General features: G+C 39.8%; 1 protein-coding gene across 1 annotated transcript in view; it reads right to left on the bottom strand.

Annotated features, from left to right (window-relative positions):
* The window catches only part of ZDHHC2 (zinc finger DHHC-type palmitoyltransferase 2), a 152,503-nt gene extending 133,026 nt beyond the window's left edge, over window positions 1–19,477 (bottom strand). The window contains exon 1 of the mRNA XM_007954939.2: window positions 19,351–19,477. Coding sequence (XP_007953130.1) covers window positions 19,351–19,477 — 127 coding nt within the window. The remainder of the gene's footprint in view (window positions 1–19,350) is intronic.
* Between the last annotated feature and the right edge of the window lie 4,800 nt (window positions 19,478–24,277).

Below are 24,277 nucleotides of genomic sequence, written 5' to 3'. Positions count from 1 at the left end.
AACAAATCTCTTCCAAGGATTCCAATGAGGCATTCCAGGATCTGCGACACCTGGGGCCTCCTGACCTTGCAGCCCTCTGGGTTTCTTTGTTCTGACAGCAGCTCCTTTCTTTGGTTGCTTCTAAGTATTGCCCAATTTGTTTTTAATATACCTGCCAGTACTTGTATTTCTGTTTTGGAATGATCTGGAAAAAGTGTTTAAAATGTTTCTTACCATCCTTCCTCCACCAACCAACTTAAAAATTATTTGTATACAGACAATTTTACCAACTTTGGACACAAATAATTCAAAGATTTGGTCATATTTCAGAGTAGTGTCTGGATTTGAGCTTTTCTAAGTATCCCACTTCAACATTCTCTTAGTTGGAGAAGAAATAGGGCAACAGTGAGATGATGATATAGGGAAGAAGATTACAAAATGTGACAGGGATTTCCCAACCTCCATCTTCAGTAAAGAGAAAGAAAGATTATTCGTATAGTTGGTACTGCCACCCATACTCCTTAAGGTACATCCCTCATTTATAGAAACTGGCATTAAGATAAATGGAACATTGATAACTCCTGGAATGGTAATTCTCACAGTTATCAAAATCATCCAAGTTACAAGTTTCTCCCTTTTTCCTCTCTCAACGTCATTTCTTTAGATAAGTTAATGACTTATGAATTGAATTGTGTGCCCCAAAAATGTGTGTCAGCTTGACAAAGCCATAATTGTTTGTTGTTGTTGTTATGTGCCATCGAGTCGGCCCCGACTCATAGTATTATGTAATTATCCTCCATTTTGTGACCTGCTGTATTTATCCCATGTCTTGTGAATCCTAACCTCTATGATGTTAATGAAGCAAGATTAGGTGAAATTACATTAATAAGGCAAGATACAATCTACCCAATTGTATCCTGAGATAGAAAGGAGATTAAACAAGGAAACAGAGATCAGAGGGATCTCAGTACCACCAAGAAAGAAGAGCTGGAAGTAGACATATCTTTTGGACCCAAGGTCATTTGTTAAGAATCTGCTACACCAGGGGGGATGATTGATGTCAGGACATGTTGGAGACCAAGAAAAAGACCCTCAAAAGAACATGATTGCAAGGCACGTGTTCTAATTGCAATTAAGAGACGGCAAGGCCTCTCTTGTGGTTGAATGTTTGCTTTAAGAGATGGCAAAGCCTCTCCTACGGTTGAATGCTTGTTTGGATCCACCTTTGTGTTCCTGGGGCGGAAATGTTGCCCCAGCAGAATGATTGCTAACCTGTTTCCCTGGAATAATGTTTTACCCTAAGAATAGTATACGTTAGAAACCATTCTTTGGAATCATGCACCTTAACAATTATGTTCTACTTTAGAATGATGTATTTTAGTGATAATTTGTTAATTCTGCAAGAGATATTAACCTAATTAATTATCCAATACATTTGGACATGGAAAATGCTTTTGGGTACTGGAAAGAGTAAAACTTTAAATTTTAATTAATAGCTGATTGTTATAAGGAAATATATGATTTTACTGTAGAGAATATTTGATTGAATACTTTGATTGTATTAAAGAAATATCAAGAATAATGATGTAATTGTATGTTTATGTAGAAATAAAGCAGAGTGGATGCATCAGGGGTCACTCTCCTAGAATATGCAGGGCGTCCGCCTGGCCCCCACTGCTTTTAAAAAACCATTAATCCTTTCGTGTCGCTTCATTTCATGACCTGTGCAGTTTTGCCACATGAGGCAAGGACACATGGAGATTTCCAAAGGGCACCAAGCCCACTTGTGTTGAAAGGTGACAATGACCTTCCTCCCTCAGAGCTGACAGAAAAAGAAAGCCTTCTCCTAGAGCCTGTGCCCTGAATTCAGACTTTTAGCTTCCCACACTTTGACAGAATAAATTACTATTTGTTAAAGTCATCCACTTGTGATATTTCTTTCATAGCAGCACTGAATAAGACAATGGCCTAATCATTTATATAAATGTCTAAGTAGCTCTCACTCTATAGAAACACACAGTGTAAAATCCAGCTGAAGGTTGGGAATGCATTCACTGAATGTTTGTACTTAAATCAATTATTAGGAATGTGTAGGCTTTCAGGGAATGTCTTATGACTATGGCTTGAAAAACTCACTTCCACTTTCCCCTTGGCAAAGAGAAAGACAATTCCTGAATCACTGACTGTACTGTGCAGTTAAATAAGGATATCTGATCTTAGAGCTCATCTCTAGCTCTTAGTGTCCTCATTTCACAGCTTACTCAAGGAAATCCCATGAGTCCTCTGTCTCAAATTAAAACTGGAGAAGAGATCCACAGTTGCAGCAGGTGAGTTTTCCTATCCGTTTAGATAGAGTAATTGTATTTGTCCTCCCTCTTCCACACGTGGCTACAAGTCAACTTCAAGTTCCTACAGTGATCTTTCTTTTCTACTCTAAACTTTTTACTCTCCAATTATAGATGCTCTTCTTTATGCTGAACCTGAGGAAAGACCAGATAGGATGTGACTGACTCTTCTGAATTGCCTAAGTCTATGGTGACCCACACCTTGAGTAGTGTTCTCCTGGTTCCCATATAAGGGCTGTCTACTATCAAGGAGCTCTGGTAGCATAATGCATAAGGCACTTGACTGCTAACCAGAAGTCTGGCAGTTCAAACCCACCAGCCACTCCTCAGAAGAAAAGTTGGGCAATCTATTTCCATAGTGATACCACCTCAGAAACCCAAGGAAGGGTCGCTATGAGTCGGATCCGACTCCATGGCAGTGAGTTTGGTTTTGGTTTGGACTATCAAGGGGAAGGTCAAGTAGGGATTTTAGATCTTGAAAACATTCTCATCATTAGTCAGAACCAAAATTTTATAATTGAGAGGACCTTAATGATTATCATGAAGCTCAGCCGATGCTGTGGTTAAAGCACTGGACAGCTAACAAAAGGTTCGTGGTTTGAACCCACCAGCCACTCCATGGAAGAACAGTGAGGCAGACTGATTCTGTAAAGATTTACACCCTTGGAAATCATATAGGGCAGTTCTACTGTGTCCTCTCAGGTTCTATGAGTCAGAATCAACTCGATGGCAGTGGGTTTGGTTTGGGTTAATGGTTATTTTGCCCAATGTAACTATTCATTTTTCTTATGTATGTATGTATGTGTTGGTAGCAAGCAAAAATCCCACTTGTATTCTTGGTTACTTCAACATTTTGAAAATTTAGGATCTCAATGAAATAATTTTTGTGGTATATATTTTACTGTCATTAGATTTATCTCTTAGTTATCTGCTACACTCAAATTAGCACAGAGAGAAAAATACTGAGTACTTTATTTTTTCACTACTAAACATTAACTGTTTGATTTATTAAGTAGAAAAACTAATGCTTCTTGTTTGTTTCTCCAAGGAAACAGACAACTTTCTAAAACTACTTCCTAGGGTTAGCAGCTACATGCTGGGTACTATATGACCAGACATGTACATATAACACATTTAAAAATTAAACCACTACTCGTAGCCTCATGAATTGTTTTACAGTTTACAGCACACCCAAGAAAGGAACTGTATGAGTGCTTACAGTCCTCCTCAGTACAGAATTTACATTGGCACACATGAAGGGATGGGTTAAAAGATTTAAAGCACTAACGCCAGCAATAATGACTGCAATATTGCACTAGGTCACAATATCAAAAAACTCATGGGCAATCAGACTATTCAGTGGCTCACACTTTACTACTGAGTCGCTGGGAAGCACTATTTTCTATTGTAACACTCCCCATCATATCTTCATTAAAGTTCCGACACACAGTCTTTCTTCAGCTCCAGCTTTAATTGCACAATGCCTTTTTGTTCTTACTTGGAGCAAATCACACCCTTGCCCTACACTGCTTTTACCTATAGCATTGGCATGGCCTATGTGACAGAAATGGCTGTAACAGTATGTACATTCAGGTGCAGCAAAAATAAATCTGACATAATCAAAAGTCTGCCAAGCCACAAATAAAAGCTTTGCACTGCCACTGAGAGGCACAGTATACTATAGCAGTGCAGTATTATACAAATACCATTTGATTATATATTAACTGTATTCATTAATGTAAGTGGGAAATTCTAAAAAATATTTAGGAAATTGAACAAGATCATCATCAATACTTGGACTGGGTCTCTTCCTATGCTTAATGTGTAAGCAGCATCTTGTATTTCTTGTCCCCACTTCTGTGCCAATTATATTGTACTTTCTGTTCCTAATACTATTTTCACTAACCCTAGGTATGCAGGCAATACAAATGCCTTGCTATTCATTCATGAATCACTTTCAAGTCCCTGTGCTGTGGATGGGGCACTAGTTCATGATTCACACCACAGGTTACCAATGTATCCACATAGCAGGTAGGTGTTTCCCCTCCTCACCCCACTAGCTCCTTACCCAGCTTATGTACCATTTGCCTTTGCTAACATGTTGCTCTTTAAAAATATTAAATTTCTGTCATTTAGCTTTAGTGCTTAGGACTCTGATGCTCAAAAACTATTGTTGAATTCATGCCTGTGTACACTAAGCCAGCAGCTTTCAACTTTTCCACCCTAGCATTCCTAATGGCCAGAGTTCTCATGAGGGGAGCCCTAGTAATGAAGGCTGTCGCATGGACAATAAGGGATTACTCACAATCTCCTGCCTACCAGCTTTTCTGCTGAACCATGAAAGAACCAAAAACAAAACCAAATCCACTGTCATCGAGTCAATTCTGACTCATAACACTATAGAACAGAGTAGAACTGCCCCATAGGTTTTCTAAGACTGTAAATCCTTATGGAAGCAGATTGCCTCATCTTAGTCCCATAGAGTGGCTGGGGGGTTTGAACCACCAACCTTTTGGTTAGCAGCCCAGTACTTTAAGTACAGATCCACCAGAGCTCCACAAAAGAATAGGGTAGTTGAAAATTGCTAGACACTGATATTCCCCAAAACAAAATCAAACCCACCATCTAGTCTCTCCTGACTCTTGGCTACCCTGTGAGAGCAGAACTGTCCCATAGGGTGCCCAAGGCTCTAATCTTTCCAGTAGCAGACTGTCACATCTTTTTCCCTAGGAGTGTTTGGTGGGTTCTGGCTGCCGACCTTTTGGTAAGCAGCTGAGCGCTTTAACCACTGTACCACAGGGCCCCTAGGATACTGCTGTTGTTGTTATGTGCCATCAAGTTGGACTCAACTCATAGCAATCCCTCCTTGGGTTTCAGAGGCAGTATCACTACGGAAGTAGATTGCCCAACCTTCCTTCCAAAGAGTGGCTGGTGGGTTTGAACTGCTAGCCTTCTGGTTAGCAGTCAAATGCCTTAGGCACTATGCTACCAGAGCTCCTAGGATACTGCAAGAGATCTTCAAATGTGGGCATGTTTACAGGGCTTATTATACAGGTCTCTCTGGAATCATACTTCATCAGGAATCACCTGTTCCAAAGCTGAATCATACATCACAAATTAGGCTCGTATTCAACTTTAGCTGAAGTCTTTCTCACCTCTCATCATTTTCACAAATAAAGAGTTATTTTGTTGTTGTTTTAATCATAACAACAACAAAAAATTAACCCTAGAAGTGGCAAGAAGAAAACAAAGCTTTGTTGAGATGTAGAAGTTCATCCACTTGTAAGTGGCTCATTCATGAGTCTCTTCAGTCTCAATGCCTGGGATTCAAAAAACATCTTGGCAAAATTACAAATGCCACTCCTCCTTGAGCCTTCCTAGTCAAAAGGAAAGAGAAGATACTGTAAATGTAAAATCCTGAGACTCAATGATCTTGGATACCCTGGATACAAGCTTGATACATCTATCTGTCTCACATTAATAGCCTTAAATCAAAGATAAATTATGTTCAGCATACCCTAATTAGGATGTCTGGGGGGAGGAGAGGGAGTTGAAATACATTTTAGAAAGTTGTTTTTTTTTTAATTTAAAATGGGTAACAATTTCAGCACTATAACGGGAAGTTTCAGTTATCTAGAAACTACTAAAATGGAGGACAGCCTCTTTGGACAATGCTGGCTAAGTTTGAGTGCTTCCTGCAAATGCATTTCACTTAATTTTTTATAGTGTTTATTTCACAAGTAAATTGGGACAAATATTTTACACATTCTAAATAATCTTTTATAATACCATGGCTTGGCAGAAGAAAACAAATCTGTCTTAGAAGTACAGATGGAATGCTCCTTAGAAGCAAGAATGGCCAGACTTCATCTCATGTACTTTGGTCATGTTGTCAGAATGGACCATTCCCTGGAGAAAGATATGCTGGGTAAGGTAGAAGGTCAGTGAGAAAGGGGAAAGCCATCAATGTGATGGACTGACACAGCAGCTGCTATGATGGGCTCAAGTATAGCAGTGATTGTGAGCATAGCGAGGACTGGGTAATGTTTCATTCTGTTGTACATAAGGTTGCTATGAGTTGGAGATGACTCAATGGCATCTAACAACAACAGATTATCTCTTTAAGCAATATTTTTAAAATTTTCAAATGAGTTCTAGGATTCAATTAATTTTATCATCTAAACTCTTATTAAAAATGACTGCATTTCAATGCCTACAAAGTAAAAAAAAAAAAAAAAAAAGCTTTGTTATATTTGAATCCATAAAAGTATTATAAAGATATTCATAAATATCTGAGTGATCAAACAATAAAAAGCTAAAGTAGATAATTCTCTCATAAAGGATTGATGTTCTTTGATCCTTGAAATGTTTACTGTGTTCACAAAAGGCTCAAATTAAACAAGTTCACCTGGCATTCATTCAAGACAAATATGTATTGAATGTTACTACGTGTAGGCCTCTGTGCCAGGCACCAGGGTTAAAATGGTGTGTAACACCAGATATAGCTACTACCCTCATGCAATTTTCTATAGATTAACCTCAGATATAGTGAAACTTGAGAGAGCCAGAACTTGATGGGACTGTATTTTTGCCCAAGTCTTACAAGTTTTCCACCTTTGACAGGGTACAGCCTTACCACTTTTCTATCACTTTAGTGGGAAATATTTGAATTTTCCTTCTCTGACAGGTTTCTCCCTTACACAGGTTTTACTGTATAAGAAATACGTTGTAAGCTGCCACCAACTCAACTCTAATGCATGGTGACCTTATGCACAATGGAACAAAACGTTACCTAGTCCTGCATCATCCTCACAATTGGCAGCAAGTTGGAGTCCATCGTTTCTGTGACGGTGCCAATCCATCTCACTGAAGGTCTCCAATGCCCTCCTTGACCCTCTAGTTCACCAAACATGACATACTCTCTTAGGGATTTAGCCTCCTGATGTTGTATGTCCAAAGCAAGTGAATTAGATAATATTCTATTGTGATCCACGAGGTTTTCATTGGTTAATTTACACTAATTGCCAGGCCTTTCTTCCTCATCTCTTAGTTTGGAAGCTGTCCAGACCATGGGTGGACTGTTGGTGTTTGAAATACCAGTGCCATAGCTTCCTATCATAACAACAAGTAATCTACCACAGTATCACTAATAGACAGCTGGTGGTAAGAAAGTTAAGCTTGCCTAATAAATTCTATGGGGCACAGTTCTATTCTGACTCATGTGGGGTTACCATGAGTGGAACTGACTTGACTGCAAATGGTATGGTGTATAAAACTTTTTAAAAATTTGAACTGAATTAATTCAAATATCCCAGTAATTCATATACTGGTGTTTATTTTTGATAAATCTTTTACATGCAGGATCTTCAATAATGAATTTAAAACAAGGGTTCAATATAGCCACTCTTCAATATGATGTTCAATATCACTGTTAAATTCTCAATCCTCATCTGACTTGGCATATGACACATTTGTCAACATACATTACACCCTCCTCCTTATTAAATTATGCTACCAGGCTGCAGGTCACCATACTATTTCAGTTTTCCTTCTCAGTCTTTGCTTGTTCCTACTCATCTCGTGAACTATAAATCTTGGTCATTTTTGGTCCTCTATTCAATTTACATTCACTCCCTTGGTGGAGAATGTATCAAGTGTCTATTCTTGTTTTTATATCCTTTTGTTGTTATATGCTGATGATTCTCAAGTTAATTCTTTCAAACCATACCTCTTGCCCAAATACCAAACTGCTTGCTCAACTGTTTACTCAGCATCTCTATTTCAATGTCAACATAGCCAATACTGATCTAAATTCACCACCTCACACCACATACACAGAGTTGTTCTATCTACAGCCTTCTGCATTTCAATTGACGTCCATCCTCCCAGTTGTTCAGACCAAAAAACATTAAAATCATTTTTTACTTCTTTCTTTCTTATCTCACATTTTTCAGGAAAATGCTATTGTCTTTACTTTAAAAATACAACCAGAATCTGACCTTCTCTCACCACTTCCACTATCAACACCATGGTTTGTGTCACCATTGATTTTTATATGAATTGACTCAGTAGTCAGGTCTACACAGCAGCCATTACAGCATGTGACTGTTTTCACAAAACCTTGCAATGGTTGTGGTAAATTGTAGTCAATGTCATGAGACACAGTGTATGTGAACTGCTGTATGGAAAATGATTTTGCTCTGTAAATTTTCACCCAAATCACAATAATAATAATAATAAAATTAAAAAAACACCTTGCAATGGATCCTCATTTCACTCCAAGTCAAGTCAAAAGAATTATTTCTGTGGCTACAGGGCCCTACCTGATCTGCACCTTCTTTGACCTTGTTACCTAGTTCCTTCCCCCTGGCTCATTCCACTCCAGCAGAAATGACGTCCTTGCTCTTTCTCAAACATGCCAGCCTCCTACCTTAGAGCTTTTGTACTGTTCATTCCCTCTGCCTGAGAGGCTCTTCTTCTCAATAACAGGCTGGTTAAATCCCTCAGCTCTTTCAAGTCTTTGCTGAAATTCCATCTAATCAAAGAGGTCTCCCTGGCCACCCTATTTAAAATTGCAACTTATCCTTGGCACTCCCAAGCTGTCTTGCCCAACTCTGCTCTTTTCTTTTTGTCATGACACTTATGATTTGCCAACAAATTACATAAATCTACTTACTTATATTTGTCTTCCATCCTCCAACTAGACTGTAAGCTCCAAGACCATTCAATAAGTATTTCCAAATGAATGAATAAATTAAAAGGGTGTCCAATAAATTACATATGATTGAGACATATTCAACTTTTTTATTTTGTAATTATGTGTTAAAAGTTTATGGGGGCCTACAGTGAATCAAAGGAGCTCTGGTGGTGCAGTGGTTAAAACAGTTGGGTGCTAACCAAAAGGTCAGCAGTTCAAATATACCAGCCACTCCATGGGAGAAAAATGAGGCAGTCTGCTTCTATAAAGATTCACAGCCTCAGAAACCCTGTGAGACAGCTCTAGTCTGTCCTGTAGGGTTGCTATGAACTAGAATTGACTCAATGGCAATGGGTCGAGTATGGTGAACCCTGGTGGTGCAGTGGTTAAGTGCTTGGCTGTTAGCCAAAAGGTTGGCAGTTTGAATCCACCAGCTGCTCCATGTGAGAAAGAGTTGGCAGTCTGCTTCCACAAAGATCACAGCCTTGGAAACCACATGATGCAGATCTACTCTGTCTATAGGGTCACTATGAGTCAGAATGGACTCCATAGCAACAGGTTTTGGTGAATCACTACCTACCCCCTCACCTCCGCAACCAACATGCAGCTCTTAATTTCGTATATCTCACTTTTCATTGTATACTATTCCTGGAATAAGCTGCATTTCATTAAAACTATGCTGTAATTAAAACCCTTATAAAGTGGAACTGGTCTCTGCTCTTCATTCACATTAACGGTCTTCCTGGAGATGCCCTAGACAATCACTAGTCATGGTTAAGTACGTAAATTCCTTATGGCTTTCTTTCTGAAACATGTTACATGGAGTTGCCCACTTATGAATAAACTGGATCACAAATTAGCCCTGTAATGGAGAACAAGTTTATGACTTTCAGTTTGAGGCTCATAACTAAAATCTTTTTCTTTCTCTACAAATGGCATCAGGTATCTCTCATTACACCCAAACCTCAACTGCTATGGTGAAGGTTGCCTTTCTTACTGAGGTATTTCTAATCTGAGTTATACGTACACATTTCAAAGACTGTATTTTAAGTCACACCATTACTCACATCCCTTCCAAATCTAGAGGAAAGTCGCCCTTTATATTCAGCCACCTACTTCTTTGGAATGGCCCATGGGCTATCAGGGACACAATTCAGTGTGACTTTTAAATCACCCCATACCAAACATACCCTTCAAATATGAAGAAAATTCATTTTATACACTATGCAATAAACACAGAGACAGAAATTGAATGTATTTATATATAAGAAAATAGATAACTGTGACAAAAGCATTCTGGTTTCCAAATGTCACAGAATTAGAGTCAAAAAATCTACAACATTCTTAAAAGTCCATAAACTCCTTTTTATAAGGATTATAGCTATTATAAGATCATGAAGGTAGACAAACTACCTTCAAAGTATTTCACTCTGAGTATCTATTTTTAAAGACATAGAAAAAAAGGTTTTATTTGCTTATTGCTTTGTGTTTATTTTCTTGATGCACTCTTCTGTGCCAGTCTGTTCCTCTAAGACAGCAGTTTGCTCTAGTGAGCAAATCCAAAGAGGTCAAATTACTCAAGTAGCTGAGGAAGCTCACTGTACATTCACATGAGGGAAAATTTCAGGCTGCTATGGAGAAAAACTGGAAAGAAATCAACCTCAGCCACCTGTAAAGCATTTCTTCATGTGCACTCTCAAATGCAATCAACAACATACCTAAAATGAACCACTAACAAGGATACATTTCAGAGTGGAGAGAAGTGCTAAGATAATAAATGTAGCCTGTATTTTTGTTCAACAGTTCTTCCTAAATAAAAATGGATTTTGTAATACTTGAGGCACTAGTGTTCATAATTGAATTTTAAAGTCTGAGTCAGAAGAAAAGTCAAATTAGGCAAAATGCTACATCGTGTTACAAAATGTAATGTTATAATTTTGAGAAGAAAATTCTCAGGCAATCATAACTTGTTACTTTATTGCTGCCAGATGCTTCTTAAGAAAGCAGAGCATCCAGCTCCTCTGCCAACCTCTGCCCTACTATTTCCAGCCCTTCACAATAGCATTTGATTGAGATCATCTTCAAAGTGAATGTAAAATAAAATGTCTTAAAATAAAAAGTATTTCAATAATTTTCTCATGACCTTTTAAAAAACTTGTTATACCGTTATAATTAATTACCTGACATATTTCTGAATGACAATACAAAACAATAACATTATATATAAAACTGTCTTTCTAAATGATCTTTGGTGTACTGTTATCTAAACAGAGAGCATTAAAGCTCTTTGCCATGTTCTAATTTATCATTTTGTCAATTAGATGAGGTAGTATTTCTACAGTCATCACAGACTAAGAGCTGGAGTCTCAGGGGACCTGTGAACCCACCACTTCCTAGAGAAAAGAAGCCTGGGAGATGTGATGCAACTGTCAAAATACATAAAATCAGCTGTATAAATTATCAAATCTAAGTCAGGGTTCAATTTTTCTGAGATGAAAAACCACAAAGTTTCTTTCCATTAAGATGAAAAATAATAATAAACAAAAATCAGTAAGGATCACCTCATTGAGAACTCCTCACCTGCATATTAATCACAGGAACATATTTGTCTTGTTGATTTTTATTTTTTGGTTTCCTGACCTTTCATCACACCATTGAAGTCAAAGAGATCAAATACCTGCTCTTGCTGAACCCTTGGGTCTGGGACACACCCCCTCAGCTCAGCCAGCGGGATGCTCCCACCCAGGTCTTTGACAATGGACCCATCTTTGCAAAGTCACAGGAAGCCGTGAGCATTCCAATGTCCTGTGATGGCTGGCCACCCCAGCAACACCTCCTTCACAAGGCAGTTACTCTAAAAGATGTCAGCCATGCTTCAACCACCTTCTCTTGGTTTCTGTCCATTTTCTGAGCTAGCTCCTCTAGTCTTCCCATGGATTCAGTAAGTTGTATTCATGATGTTGTCCATCCCCTCCTCAGTGTCACTCACTAAGTTACAGACACCAATCTGGGAGCAGAGTAAAAGTGGCTCATGCATTAGGTAAGAAGTGAGAAAGTTGAAATGACCATCTAGCTTGCAGCAGGGGGAAAAATTGCTGGTCATAATCTTACTCTGAGATAATTATATGTGGTAAGATTTATAACATGATTTGAAAATCATTACTACTTAAATACTCCTCCGTAAGCTATTTTTACCTGCTTTATTGATTATTCTTTTTCAGCACTGGACCAGCAACCAATACACAAGTTCCTCAACTAACTCTCAAACTCACTGTCACTGAGTCTCATAGAGCCCCTCCTTGGATTTCCGAGGGAGTATCACTTTGGAAGTAGATTGCCCAGTCTTCCTTCCAAGGAGTGGCTGGTGGGTTTGAGCACAAGTTCCTAGGAATAGGTTTTTACCGTTTCTGCTTTTCTACCTCTCCTATGGAAGAGTCATTCAGAAAGGCAACAAACTCCTCTCCTCATGCCCAAGCTGGACAGAAGACTTCAGTCTTTTTCTGGAGGCATTCTTCCCCCTAGGCTATTAGAAAAAGCTATTAGGAAAATTCTCTAAGTTATCTCTGGGGGGAAAAAAGTGGCTAACACACAACAAGAGGTCAATAAACCTTCTGAATGAACCATACTCAAGCCCTTCAGAAGCTGACCTCTTTTTAACCTTGTGGAAACACACCTTCTCTAGAGGTAATTATCTTGATTTGAGAAACTATCCTTTTAGCTTATGTTTAATTGCTGGAAACACTTATGAAGTATTTGACAGAGTGGAGGACATGCACAGAAAGCATTTGACAGAAAAATTTTCCTCAGCAAACCTTAGTTTAAATTGAGCTTTGACCGCTAAAATAATCTACTGACTTATTTATATTTACAATTGGATATCTTCACATATAAAACAGGCTGAATAAAACTAAACAAAACTTACAAAGAGATCAATTCATTCAACATTTATTAACCACCACTACATGCTAGGAACTGTGCTAATTTTGTTACATATATGGGAGCTCTGGTAGCATAGTGGCTAAGGCACTTGACTGCTAACCAGAAGGCTGGCGGTTCAAACCCACCAGCCACTCCTCGGAAGGAAGGTTGGGCAATCCTACTTCCATAGTGATACTGCCTCGGAAACCCAAGGAGGGGTTGCTATGAGTCAGGGCTGACTCGACGGCACATAACAACAACAACAAATAGGATTTAATAGCAAATAGTAATGCTGCATTGTCCAAAAGAAAAAGAATTCCAAGACACACTACATGGAACCAAGAGAGCATTAAGTGTCCTTTTCTCCAACTTTTCCAGAGACCGTTTATATTAAAGTTAAATGGCAGCATAGAACAGGAAGGTGGAAAATATCACATTTTATACATTTGAATTTTGGATTTGAAGAAATGTTAAGTTTTTATCCCTCTATTCACATAATTTCAAAGCTTCAATCTATTTGATAATATCAAGAGAAGTCACTAAACTAATATATCTGGCATTAATAATGTCAACAAAAAATAATTTCCAAAGTGACTTAGGCATTATATGTTTTCTATGCATCTGTTTTCTATGGATGGTAGTTAATGTTAATAATTCCAGGTAGTAACATTTTTATTCCTGGATTACCTGGGTTTCTTTTATCTTTAAATTTTAATACTCTGCATAATTTTGAAAGGATAATATACAAATAACTAGAATGTATTTCTTTCTCTGTGTAGCTCAAATCCATTTCATTAAAAAAGACAACTTAAGAGAACCATTCAGCCCCTACCCTTGACTTTGCAGTGGCCTTGAATTAATGGTAAATCATGTTGTTGTTGTTTGCCGGTGAGTCGAGCGGGACCCGGCTCATAGCTTAACAGAATCCAGCTATGAGGTTTTATATATTTTATCCTTAAGAATGTTCGTTTGCATTTACCTCAAGTAGATACACTCTTTGGAGAGATCATGGGAGAAAGAAGGGCTGCATATGCACGGGGAGACAGCTCAGGGGGCAGGAGTGAATGGAGGGATGGACACTGGGAAGAGGTAACTATGGGGAGGAAGTGGGAGGGGAGCTGCTGCATTGTGGTAAACTGTGGTCAATGACAGACAAAGTATATGTGAACTGCTGTATGGAAAGTGAATTTGCTCTGTAAATCTTCACCCAAATCACAATAAAAAAATAAAAAAAGAATGTTTGTTTGCTTAAAGGAAGGAAAATACGATTTTTTTGTCTCCCAAATTGATTCCTAAGTATGTGTATGAATTCTTTTAATTCTTGAGAATCTTCAGTAACGACTGTAGTATGAGAGGTTGACAATCATTTTTAGGGATGTTTATTAATAAAGGCTGCAAAACTGTGAGCAAAACCCTAATATCCTAATGGACTGACTTTTAACATATTCCAGAATACCAAATATGTCCAGCCAACTGTTTTTGTAAGTAATGTTTTATTGGAATACAATCATACCCATGTTTAAGTATCATCTACGATAGCTGTTGTGATACAACAGCCAAGTTGACTAGTTGAAACAGAGATCATATTGCCTGCAAAGCCTAAGATATTTACTATCTGGACCAAACTATAAAGGCTTCCAAAACTTAAATAGTTGTGTAAGAGCTCTTGGCTTATTATCAGAGCTCTGCTAACTCCTATTAACCAAAATGCTAATGTTTAGCAAAGGTGCTAAACAACTTTCAAGGGCTAGAGAGGTTTAGGGAGGAGTTTGGTGTGATGGGAAAGTGGAGACATTTTAAACTTTCACACCACAGCAGCTGAAGTCACAGCTGATGCCTCAATTGGATATCACGGGACATAGAACTTGTAGCAATCTTTTGAACATATACATTTTTCATACATAAATGAGGGAAGAGATTGGCCTAGATGATTTCTAACTTTTCAATCCTTAAGATTTTTTTTAAATGACTTCAGTAAAACCATAAGCAAGCTCAGATGTATTACAACACAGTATAATGACAAGCATTTCATAGCATCTAAGGGAGCTAGGAAGTATATAATACATTTTTGAAAAAACCATAAAGGAAATGGTTAGAAAGGGAAATGGGGAAGTGTCTTATACTACTCTTGAAACTTTTCTGTAAATTTGAAACAACAAATAAACAATAGAAAAAACAGTTAAAACAATTTAAGTGTTAGCACTTAAAAGGAAAAATTCAATTACCTTCTGCAACATGCAAATTTAACACACTAATTGCCATCACTGATCTGCAAAACATATAAACACTGTCCAGTAAATACACTAAACCAATGTGCCTGAAGCGGTAGACTCTAATTCTGTATCCTAAAGTACGAATTTTACCCTTTGAATTTATCTTACTTTATGGAAAATGATCTAAGTAATAATTAAAGGGATGAAAAAATAATAGGAATAAAAGACCTAGTTAATAAGAAAACTGGATAATCATGATCTGAATGATTATCAGAATGACAATCCTATTTTATCTTTTCTTTGAGAGTAGGAAGCAAACTTACCTGAAACACTTGACTCTCATACAATATATGTACATCTTATAAATTTTATATACACACAGTCTGGAAAGAGATATAATTTTATTTTTTATGAAACATGAACACTAAGCAAAAATTATGCTAACTGAAAGAATGCCTAGAGAGCCACATACATCCATGATGTTAAATATAGAAACTAACTGTAATGAGAATCATTATCTCCAGTTTCCAAGGATACCAGGATAAGTCCTACTCCTAAATTGCAGTTCATTCAGCAAAGGGCACAGAGTAATTTATATTCAGGGTCATCCCTAGCTGACAGCAGCAGATGGAGAAGGAGGACCACAGTAAATCACTCTGTTCTATTCTTTATTTACCCACTCCAATTTCCAGCCTCCTACCCCTATTCTCTGGTATGAACCTTCGACCAACATTTTATAGGTAAAATGCACAAAATCTGATTGCAAATACAATTTTAAAGAGAAAAAGAATCGCAAGGGGCAGGGCAGTCCACAATGCAATTATGTTAGGGGTAGTGGGGATTGTTGGCATTCCAGTTATTTTTGTTTGTGAAAAGGAGAGGACGTTAGTTTTATGTGGTTGTCACGCTAGTTGCTTTCTTTCCTAGTGTTTATAAAGGGATTGCATAGTTCAACATCTTATTCAATCAAGGTATGGGACAGTGGTAGTTCAGGGGTATAATTATCACGGTCCATGTAGGAGATCCAGGATCCTTCCCTGGCTGTCATCCATTACCCATGTGTCAGTGGAGGCTGGTACTTGCTATGATGCTGAACAGGATCCTGCAGAGCTTCCAGATTAAGATGGAATAGAAGGAAAGGCCTGGTGACCTACTTCCAAAAGTCAGCCAATAAACACCCTGTGGATCACTACAGTCTAATCTGCAGTTGATCATGTGGATGGCACAGGACCAGGCAGCATTTCATTCTGTTGTGCATGGGGTAGCCATCATTTGGGGACCAACTCCACAGCAGCTAACCACAACCTAACCAAAGCTATCCAAGATTTCTGAAGTGTACCACTCCTAAACTATGCCATTATTTCTACCTTCATTTTCATTTTTCTCTGTCTTCTAGACAGATGATTTATTATTTGTTTCTATAGCAATGTTATTGTTGTTAGGTACCAAAAAGTCAATGTTTGACTCCTCGTGACCCTGTGTGACAGACTAGAACTGCCACGTACGGTTTTCTAAACTATAATCTCTATGAGAGTAGATCTCCAGTTCTTTCTCCCTTGGAGCAGCTGGATGGGTTCACACTGTCAACTTTTAAGTTAGCAGCCTAATAACCGTGTGTGCCACCAGGGCTCCTCTTCCATAGCAATATAAATATTAAAAACTATTTTCTGACAAACTAGAAGATATTTCCTCCAAGTAAGTTTTTTTTTTTTTTTTTTTTTACTTTTTTTTTTTTTTTTTTTATTGACTACTTTCTATGCAGCAGGCACTGTGCCAGGCCAGGTAGGCAGTGCCAGGAACTAATGCTCAACTTCACTTTCAATCTCTCCAAGATTGGGTAAAGTATCAAGATAAAGCTACATCACTTAGGCAGTTTAAAAAGAGGTATGTTCTCCCTTAATCAAATCTCCACTTACTAAAATAGTAAAGAATACTGAATATACATGGACTGCCAGAAGAAGGAACAAATCTGTCTTGGAAGAAGTACAGCCAGAATGCTCCTTAAAAGTGGGGATGGTGAAATTTCATCTCATGTACTTTGGATATGTTATCAGGAGGGACTAGTGCCTGGAGAAGGACTTCCTGCTTGGTAAAGCAGAGGGTCAGCAAAGAAGAGGAAGTCCCTCAGTGACAGACTGGCACAGTGGGCAATGATGGGCTCAGACATAGCAATGATTGTGAGGATGGCACAGGACCCGGCAGTGGTTTGTTCTGTTGTAAACAGGGTCACTATGGGTCCACTATGAGTTGGAACAAACTAGATGGCACATAACAACAAAAGACTGATGAGGATTTTGTGGATACTTTAGATATGCTTTAAACTTAGAGAAAGTCTACATAAAAATATGATTGAGATATAACAGTAATTTTCTATTTAGTTTGGCTCTTCACCTTCTCCTAACAACTGTCTACCAAATATATTGAGACCTCCCATGTAGCCCCTCGGCTGGATTCAGAGGCATTGAAGGGAAGAAAAGCACTCCTTGTCTTTAAACACTCCTTGCCTGATGGACATGAGACACTGCACTAGACTAAGCTTCTTAACTTAATGTTATCATTTAGAACAATAAGCTGCCTATTTTTATAATCAAGGCTTTCTAAGTCTTCCCTCCTTTGCACCAATTACATTAATTGAAACTGTTCACTTTTTTAAGAGGGTGAAGGTATAAAACACAACAAAGATCCCTACTAGTTATGTAACATTGTGTGTGTCTCAGCAAGGCAAGCTATTTGATGTTGAAAGTTAATACAAAAATTACAAAATTATTCTGAAAGCTTTCTCTACTCATTTTATATGGCTTGAATATTACCTATCTAGATCTATTGTCTTGTAGATTTCTACACTGCCCAAGCCCCCTCCCCTTTTATTTTTTTTAAACAGCAAACAGGCTAATTTTTTGCACTAAAAGATTGTTACTGTTGCACTAAATAATAATAGTAAAATTAAAAACCATACGAAATCAGTAGTATTAATTCCCTTAAAAGTTATGTCATTAATTATTTTACTCTATTATCCTGACACCTATTTCTCATGAGGGGCAACAACTTGAGATAAGACTGTTGCAGACAACATTCCACGTCTGGATCTTGGAAGCTTTGAAAATGTTTGAGTTGGAGAGATTCAGCTTGTCCCACCCAAGGCTAGTGCTTGGTATGGCAAAAAATGTAGACAGTTTTATAGGTGGAACACCAAACACAACATTCACAGGGTCACTGGCAGAAAGGTCCTCCTCTATTTCAACACCTTTTCTCATAGGCCAGATCGGTTTTCACAAAACCTCTGAAGGTAGAAGCCAGCCTTCATTAAAGGACATAATTGCACTCACTAGTTATACAAAATCAACTTCCCCCTCTCCCCCCACCCCCAGCGTTAAACATACCCTTACCCACCAATGCAAGAGCCTAAAACTTGGACTTGGACCACGTGGCTCTTCGAACACAAAAACCTCAGATGGTCACCCCCTCCCCCCATTATTCTTACATCTAAATTATGGTCTTGTATATTGCACATGTCTTTGAAAATACTTTCCAGTATCTCTACTTCACCCTCGCCCTTAAACTAGAAAGTATCCAACTGACAATCCTCAAATCTTAAAGGCAGCAAAAACGCCCCTGAGCGCTGTCCACAATAAAAGTGGATTAAGGACAACCAGAAAGACGCCCGAGGCCGAGGCTATCAGGCCCGCGAGAGTTTGGCGCAGCTTGGTTTCTGGGCCCAGCCTCGAGTCCTCCAGCCCCCAGCTCAGCCGCCCTGGACTCACGTCTCCGAGGAGGGTGCTGGCAGAGGAGACCACAGTTCTCCTGGGTGCTGTCCTGCCCAGCTAGGGGGTGTGGCTGGGGTGGGGGCTGGCTAGGCTTCTAGTGAGTTGGGGGTGGCGGCATCCTAACAGGACAGTTGTCACAGGGAAAGCAAGGATAGCGAGAAAGGAAGGAAGCTGCCCAGAAGCTGCTTTCCGCCGCGGTGCAGCGGAGATCCGGCACAGTTGGCAGTGCCCGGGGCGCAGGGGTATCTCCGGAGTAGGAAGAGACTGTGTGCGCCCTGGTTCCCCGAGTCCTGGGACTGTCGGGGCGGGCTGCTTAGTATGTGAGCAGGAAAGCTGTTGACAGGACAGTGCCCCCTCTCTGGGGACCAGTGGGCTGGGCTCGAGTGCAGGTTGCGTGGGGGTCGCAGGGCCCTGGGGGTGGGGGGAGCACTCACCTATGCAAAGCTGGATGGCGTAGGCATAGTAGGACCAGCCCAGCAGGAGGCCGATGAACGCGACCGGGATCCAGTACAACACCCGCCGGCACCGCCGTCTGACGCTGCCCGGGCCCGAGGGCGCCATCTTCCAGCCGCAGCCACCTGCCCAGCTCCGCCGTCGCCACCGCCGCTTACCGGCCTGACTTCGGGGCGGACTGGCCGCGCCCGGCGGCCCCGACGAAACTGGCCCGGGGGTGGCGGCGGGTTGCTCAGCGGCCACTGCCGCCACCGTGGCGCTAACTCCCCATCCCGCAGCCCCGAGCCAGCGCCGCGGACTCTTGGCTTCTTAGCCTGGCGGAGGCGGGGGCTGCGAGAGGAGGACGGCGGAGGAGGCGGGAGCCGCCGCTCCGCCCCCGCCCTGTCCCCCCCCACCCCTCCAGCTGCCTCCCCCCGGCGCGGCCGACTGCGCCCTCGGGCTGGCTTTCGGAGGACCAGAGCTGTCCTGGGGCCCTTCCAGCCCGTGCGTGCCTCGCCACTGGGCACCTCAGGGGCGCGCACTGTGGGTGTGAAGGTGCCCACTTTGCCCGGTTTGACCCTGGATCCGGGTGAACCGGCAGAGGCGGATGCTGAGGCACTAGTCCGCTGCGGGTGCTCGGCGTGGGGCTACAGACGAGGCAGGCCCCTCCCTTGGCGCCCGCAACTCCAGGCACTTGATGGCTGGATCGCCCCACTTTGCGCTAAGGCTCACCCGGTGGAGGGGAGGACGTTAGTTGTCTCCGGGGCGGGGGTGACAGTCTGATCCAGGAAGCAGGGTTTCTGCTGACGGGACCCTCTACCGCCCAGGGCCAGTGGGGAGCTACTTGCCCACCCCGATAAATGCGCCATTAAAAGTCTTAAGGCCAATGTCCCCGCAACGTGCTTAGAAAATTCTTACTACAACTTGTCGCTCCTGGGTAGGCAGGCGGAAGGCAGCGAGGGCGGGGCCGGTTTTCCACACCTGTGAAACAATTATGTTTGGGCTATATTTTGGGAATCGGACACACCACTTAGAGGGGTTACGGAGCGGTTTTCTGCCAGGGAAAGAGACTGTGGAGCAAAGAAGAAATTAGAAACTGTTAGGGTTAGAAGCACAATTTTTTTTTTTTTTCTTTACGCTAAGAATTTTAACTCTTATGTTAAATTATTTAGTGGTTGTAAGAGTAACCGTTCTCATCCGCCCTCCCACGAGCTCAGTGGTTCCTTCCATGTACTCTTCCTCAAGTCAATTTCCCCGTCTGTTTTCTTTCGTGGTGGCAATTTTAACTTAGTATGTAGTTTTTGGTTTTTTGTTTAAATATATATATATATTTTTTTTTTTTTCCTTATGTTTCCCCCTGAAAGTTTACACATTTAGGTTCCCATTTAGCAATTTCATGTAGTTGGTTTTAAAGTGGTTCCTAAAAACCATGCAAGAGATCCTAAAAGTAGTTAGAACAAATCCCTGGTTTGATGATTGATATAAAGGAAAAAAACCCCTAACATTTCTGAGATTTTCTTTTCCACTTTCATCCAATCATGAATGCACTGATTCCACAAAGAAACACCTAAAGTAATGTAATATATTTGAATAATATGCATTATATATATATATATATATATATATATATATAATGGGAGGATCTAGTGGGACAGTGCCTAAGGCATTGAGCTGCTAATTAGAAGGTCAGATGTTCAAACCCACAAGACACTCTGTGGAAGGCAGATAAGGCAACCTGCTTCCCTAAAGATTTATTGCCTCAGAAACCCAATGGGTGTCATTATGAGTCAGAGTCAATGGCAGTGGGTTTATATATCGTGGGCACAATTTTACTTCACACTATAACCATGTTGAAGGAAATATGTTTATTTGTAGATAAAAAAATAATGAAGTACTGATTTGTATGCAGTCAAAGAAATCTAAGATTCTATGTCTTTGGGATTATCTCTCTGTGACTGGATTAAACAGTAAACTAATCTTTCCTTAAATAGCTACTATAATACACACAAATGCCAAATCTCTTTTATAGTTCATCCTCAAATAGTTACCAACTAAAAAAATGCATAGAAAATATCAGTTAAGTTTCTGTGGGACTTAAATTGGAACCAGAAAATTTCTATCCTAGAGAAATATCTATTTATTTATTTATAATGCTTTATTTTCGTGTAGCACATTATACTCTTACTTTACTGGGTATTTTGTGGGGTACATTAGTTCAAAAACGAAACATCCTGAAATCCTCAACTTTTCTTGACCTCATGCTACCAATCACAAGAGACTGAAAAAACATTAAAAAGTTCATATCAGGAGTACAAGGACACTGGTGTGTCAGTGGCAGAATTTGTGCCTTCCATTTGGAGACTTGGTTTGATTCCTGGCCGATTCACGACCTCTATCAGTCATGTTTTGTATTTTGCTATGATGCTGGACAGGTTTCAACTCAGCTTCCAGACTACTATAGACTAGGAAGAAAAGCCTGGTGATCCACTTCTGAAAATCAGCCAATGAAAATGCTATGAATCACAAAAGTCTGATCTGTAATCCATCAATGCCTATGATGCAAGACTGGGCAGCATTTCATTTTGTTTGGTTGTATATTGGGTCATCATGAGTTGGGGGCAACCCAGAGGTAGCTACCAACAACCAGGACTGAGATCATCTCACAAAGATGAGCAAATCAGCCATTGAAGGTCAATATAAATGATTGAGGAATGAAATGTCAAATAACCACATGGGAACCAGTGCAAATTGGAGAAAGTGCAAATTGTGCCTCTTTAGACACATGCCCTTTATTGCCCTATATAAACAATGCCCTATATTGCTTCTCTTCTGAGTAACAGTCTTACAGACTGGTAAGTCTATACATTGTTCACATCTTCACTTTCTTGGAAAATACACAAGTGTAACTATATTTTTCTTATTTGTCTAAAATGTTGTTTAATTTTTCATACTTACAACACAGTGAAACTTGTGAGAGCTGGAACTCTGAGACTGCCTTGTTTTTCTGTGTCTCACAAGTTTTCTGCAATCTTACCATTTCTGTCACTTGTTTTAGTGGAAAATATTTGAATTTTCCTTCTCTGACAGGTTTCTGCCTAACAGAGGTTGTGACTTTTACAGGTTCCACTGTAAATATTTATGGAATAACTTCAACCCATATTTAGCCATTTTAAGGATACTACTTACTAACATTGAATTCTGCAAAAATATTGCTCTTATCTTAAAAAAAAAAAAAGAATATCTTAAAAAAGAAAGAAAGAAACTCTATACAGAAGAATCGTCTCAAAGCCTAAGATGACAGTTTATCTCTGCATAGTCTCTAAGTAGACAGGCATAAGCATGAACACACCAATGTTAGCTCTTTGGTGAGTAGCCAATCTTTAGAAGCCAGGCTTTGATGAGAGTGGAAGAATAACTTTTATTTTTAGGAATAGAGAGCCTTTGATTTTTTTCCCCCTTATTTAGGGTTGTTCATCCCCAGGAAAACAACTGGAAGATTATACACAATTAAGAAGAAACGTCACTGGAGATTCACTCTTTAGTGAGAAATACAAAAGGTTTAACATACAGATTTTAATTTTAGATATTCTATAATTGCAAGAAATTGTGAGTTTCATGTAATAACTCTGATAAAACTATTATGGCCACTTAAGAGAGAGTTTGCCACAGCAAAGAGAGGATGAGGGCAACACTAGGAAAAGAAGAGAGAAGAGGACAGCCTGGGTCAGAAGGAGGGTAAGGGGAGTATCTGGGAAGGGGAGAAAGACTCCCTTACTTGTAAGTCCACCCAGTTCCTAAAACTCCTAATTCCATTCTCCCTAGGGCTTTGCTGGACGCTCCACCCTCTCCAAAGTTTGTCAAAGTTATTTGCCCCTCAAAATTTCAAATCCTCTATTGTCAAACATGCTTCCATGAAGGAAGCTTAATGTTCCTCCTTTAGCTAAGATCTAATTTATATATTTATTTTTAATTATTTTTTTAATTCCAATCCCCACAATGTAACAGCTCTCTTTCTACTTCTTCCCTGTTGTTACCTTTTCCCTGTATTCTTTCCTGTACATCCCTCCCTTCTGAGCTTTCTACCTGCACAAGCACTAACTACCCTTCTGATCTCCCATGGTTGATTGATCTAAGGAATGGGAGAATGAAGTAGTTTTAAGACACACTTTTGGTCTCAGATATTTATAGTTTGCAAGTAAGCTGAAATGGAGAGGAATAAAATGGAAGGTATAAGGATGCCTCAAGAAGCCCTGGTGGTACAGTAGTTAAGCACTTGACTGCTAACCGAAAGGCTGGAGAAAGATATGGCAGTGGGCTTCCATAAAGATTTATAGCCTTGGGAACCATACAGGGCAATTTTACTCAGCTGTATAGGATTGCCATATCATTAATATCACATGCAAGTAAGATCTTACTGAAGATAATTCAGAAACGTTTGCAGCAGTATATTGACAGAGAACTTCCAGAGGTTCAAGCCGGATTCAGAAGAGGACGTGGAACAAGGGATATCATAGCTGTTGTCAGATGGATCTTGGCTCAAGGCAAAGAATACCAGAAAGAGGTTTACTTGTGTTTTATTGACTATGCAAAGGCATTTGATTGTGTGGATCATGACAAATTATCGATAACATTGAGAAGAATGGGAATCCCTGAGCACTTGATTGTACTCATGAGGAATCTGTACCTTGACCAGGAGGCTGTCGTTCGAACAGAACAAGGGGACACTACATGGTTTAAAATCAAGAAGGGAGTGTGTCAGGGTTGTATTCTGTCTCCACACTTATTCAATCTATATGCTGAGCAAATAATCCGAGAAGCTGGACTATATGAAGAAAAACGTGGTATCAGGATTGGAGGAAGAATCATTAACAACCTGAGATATGCAGAGGATACAACTTTGCTTGCTGAAAGTGAGGATGACTTAAGGCA

This window comes from Orycteropus afer, unplaced genomic scaffold (assembly GCF_000298275.1).
Source record: "Orycteropus afer afer isolate SDZICR_OR568_19922 unplaced genomic scaffold, OryAfe1.0 scaffold00483, whole genome shotgun sequence".
Lineage (NCBI taxonomy): Eukaryota > Metazoa > Chordata > Mammalia > Tubulidentata > Orycteropodidae > Orycteropus > Orycteropus afer.
This window is presented reverse-complemented; position numbering and strand designations above follow the sequence as displayed.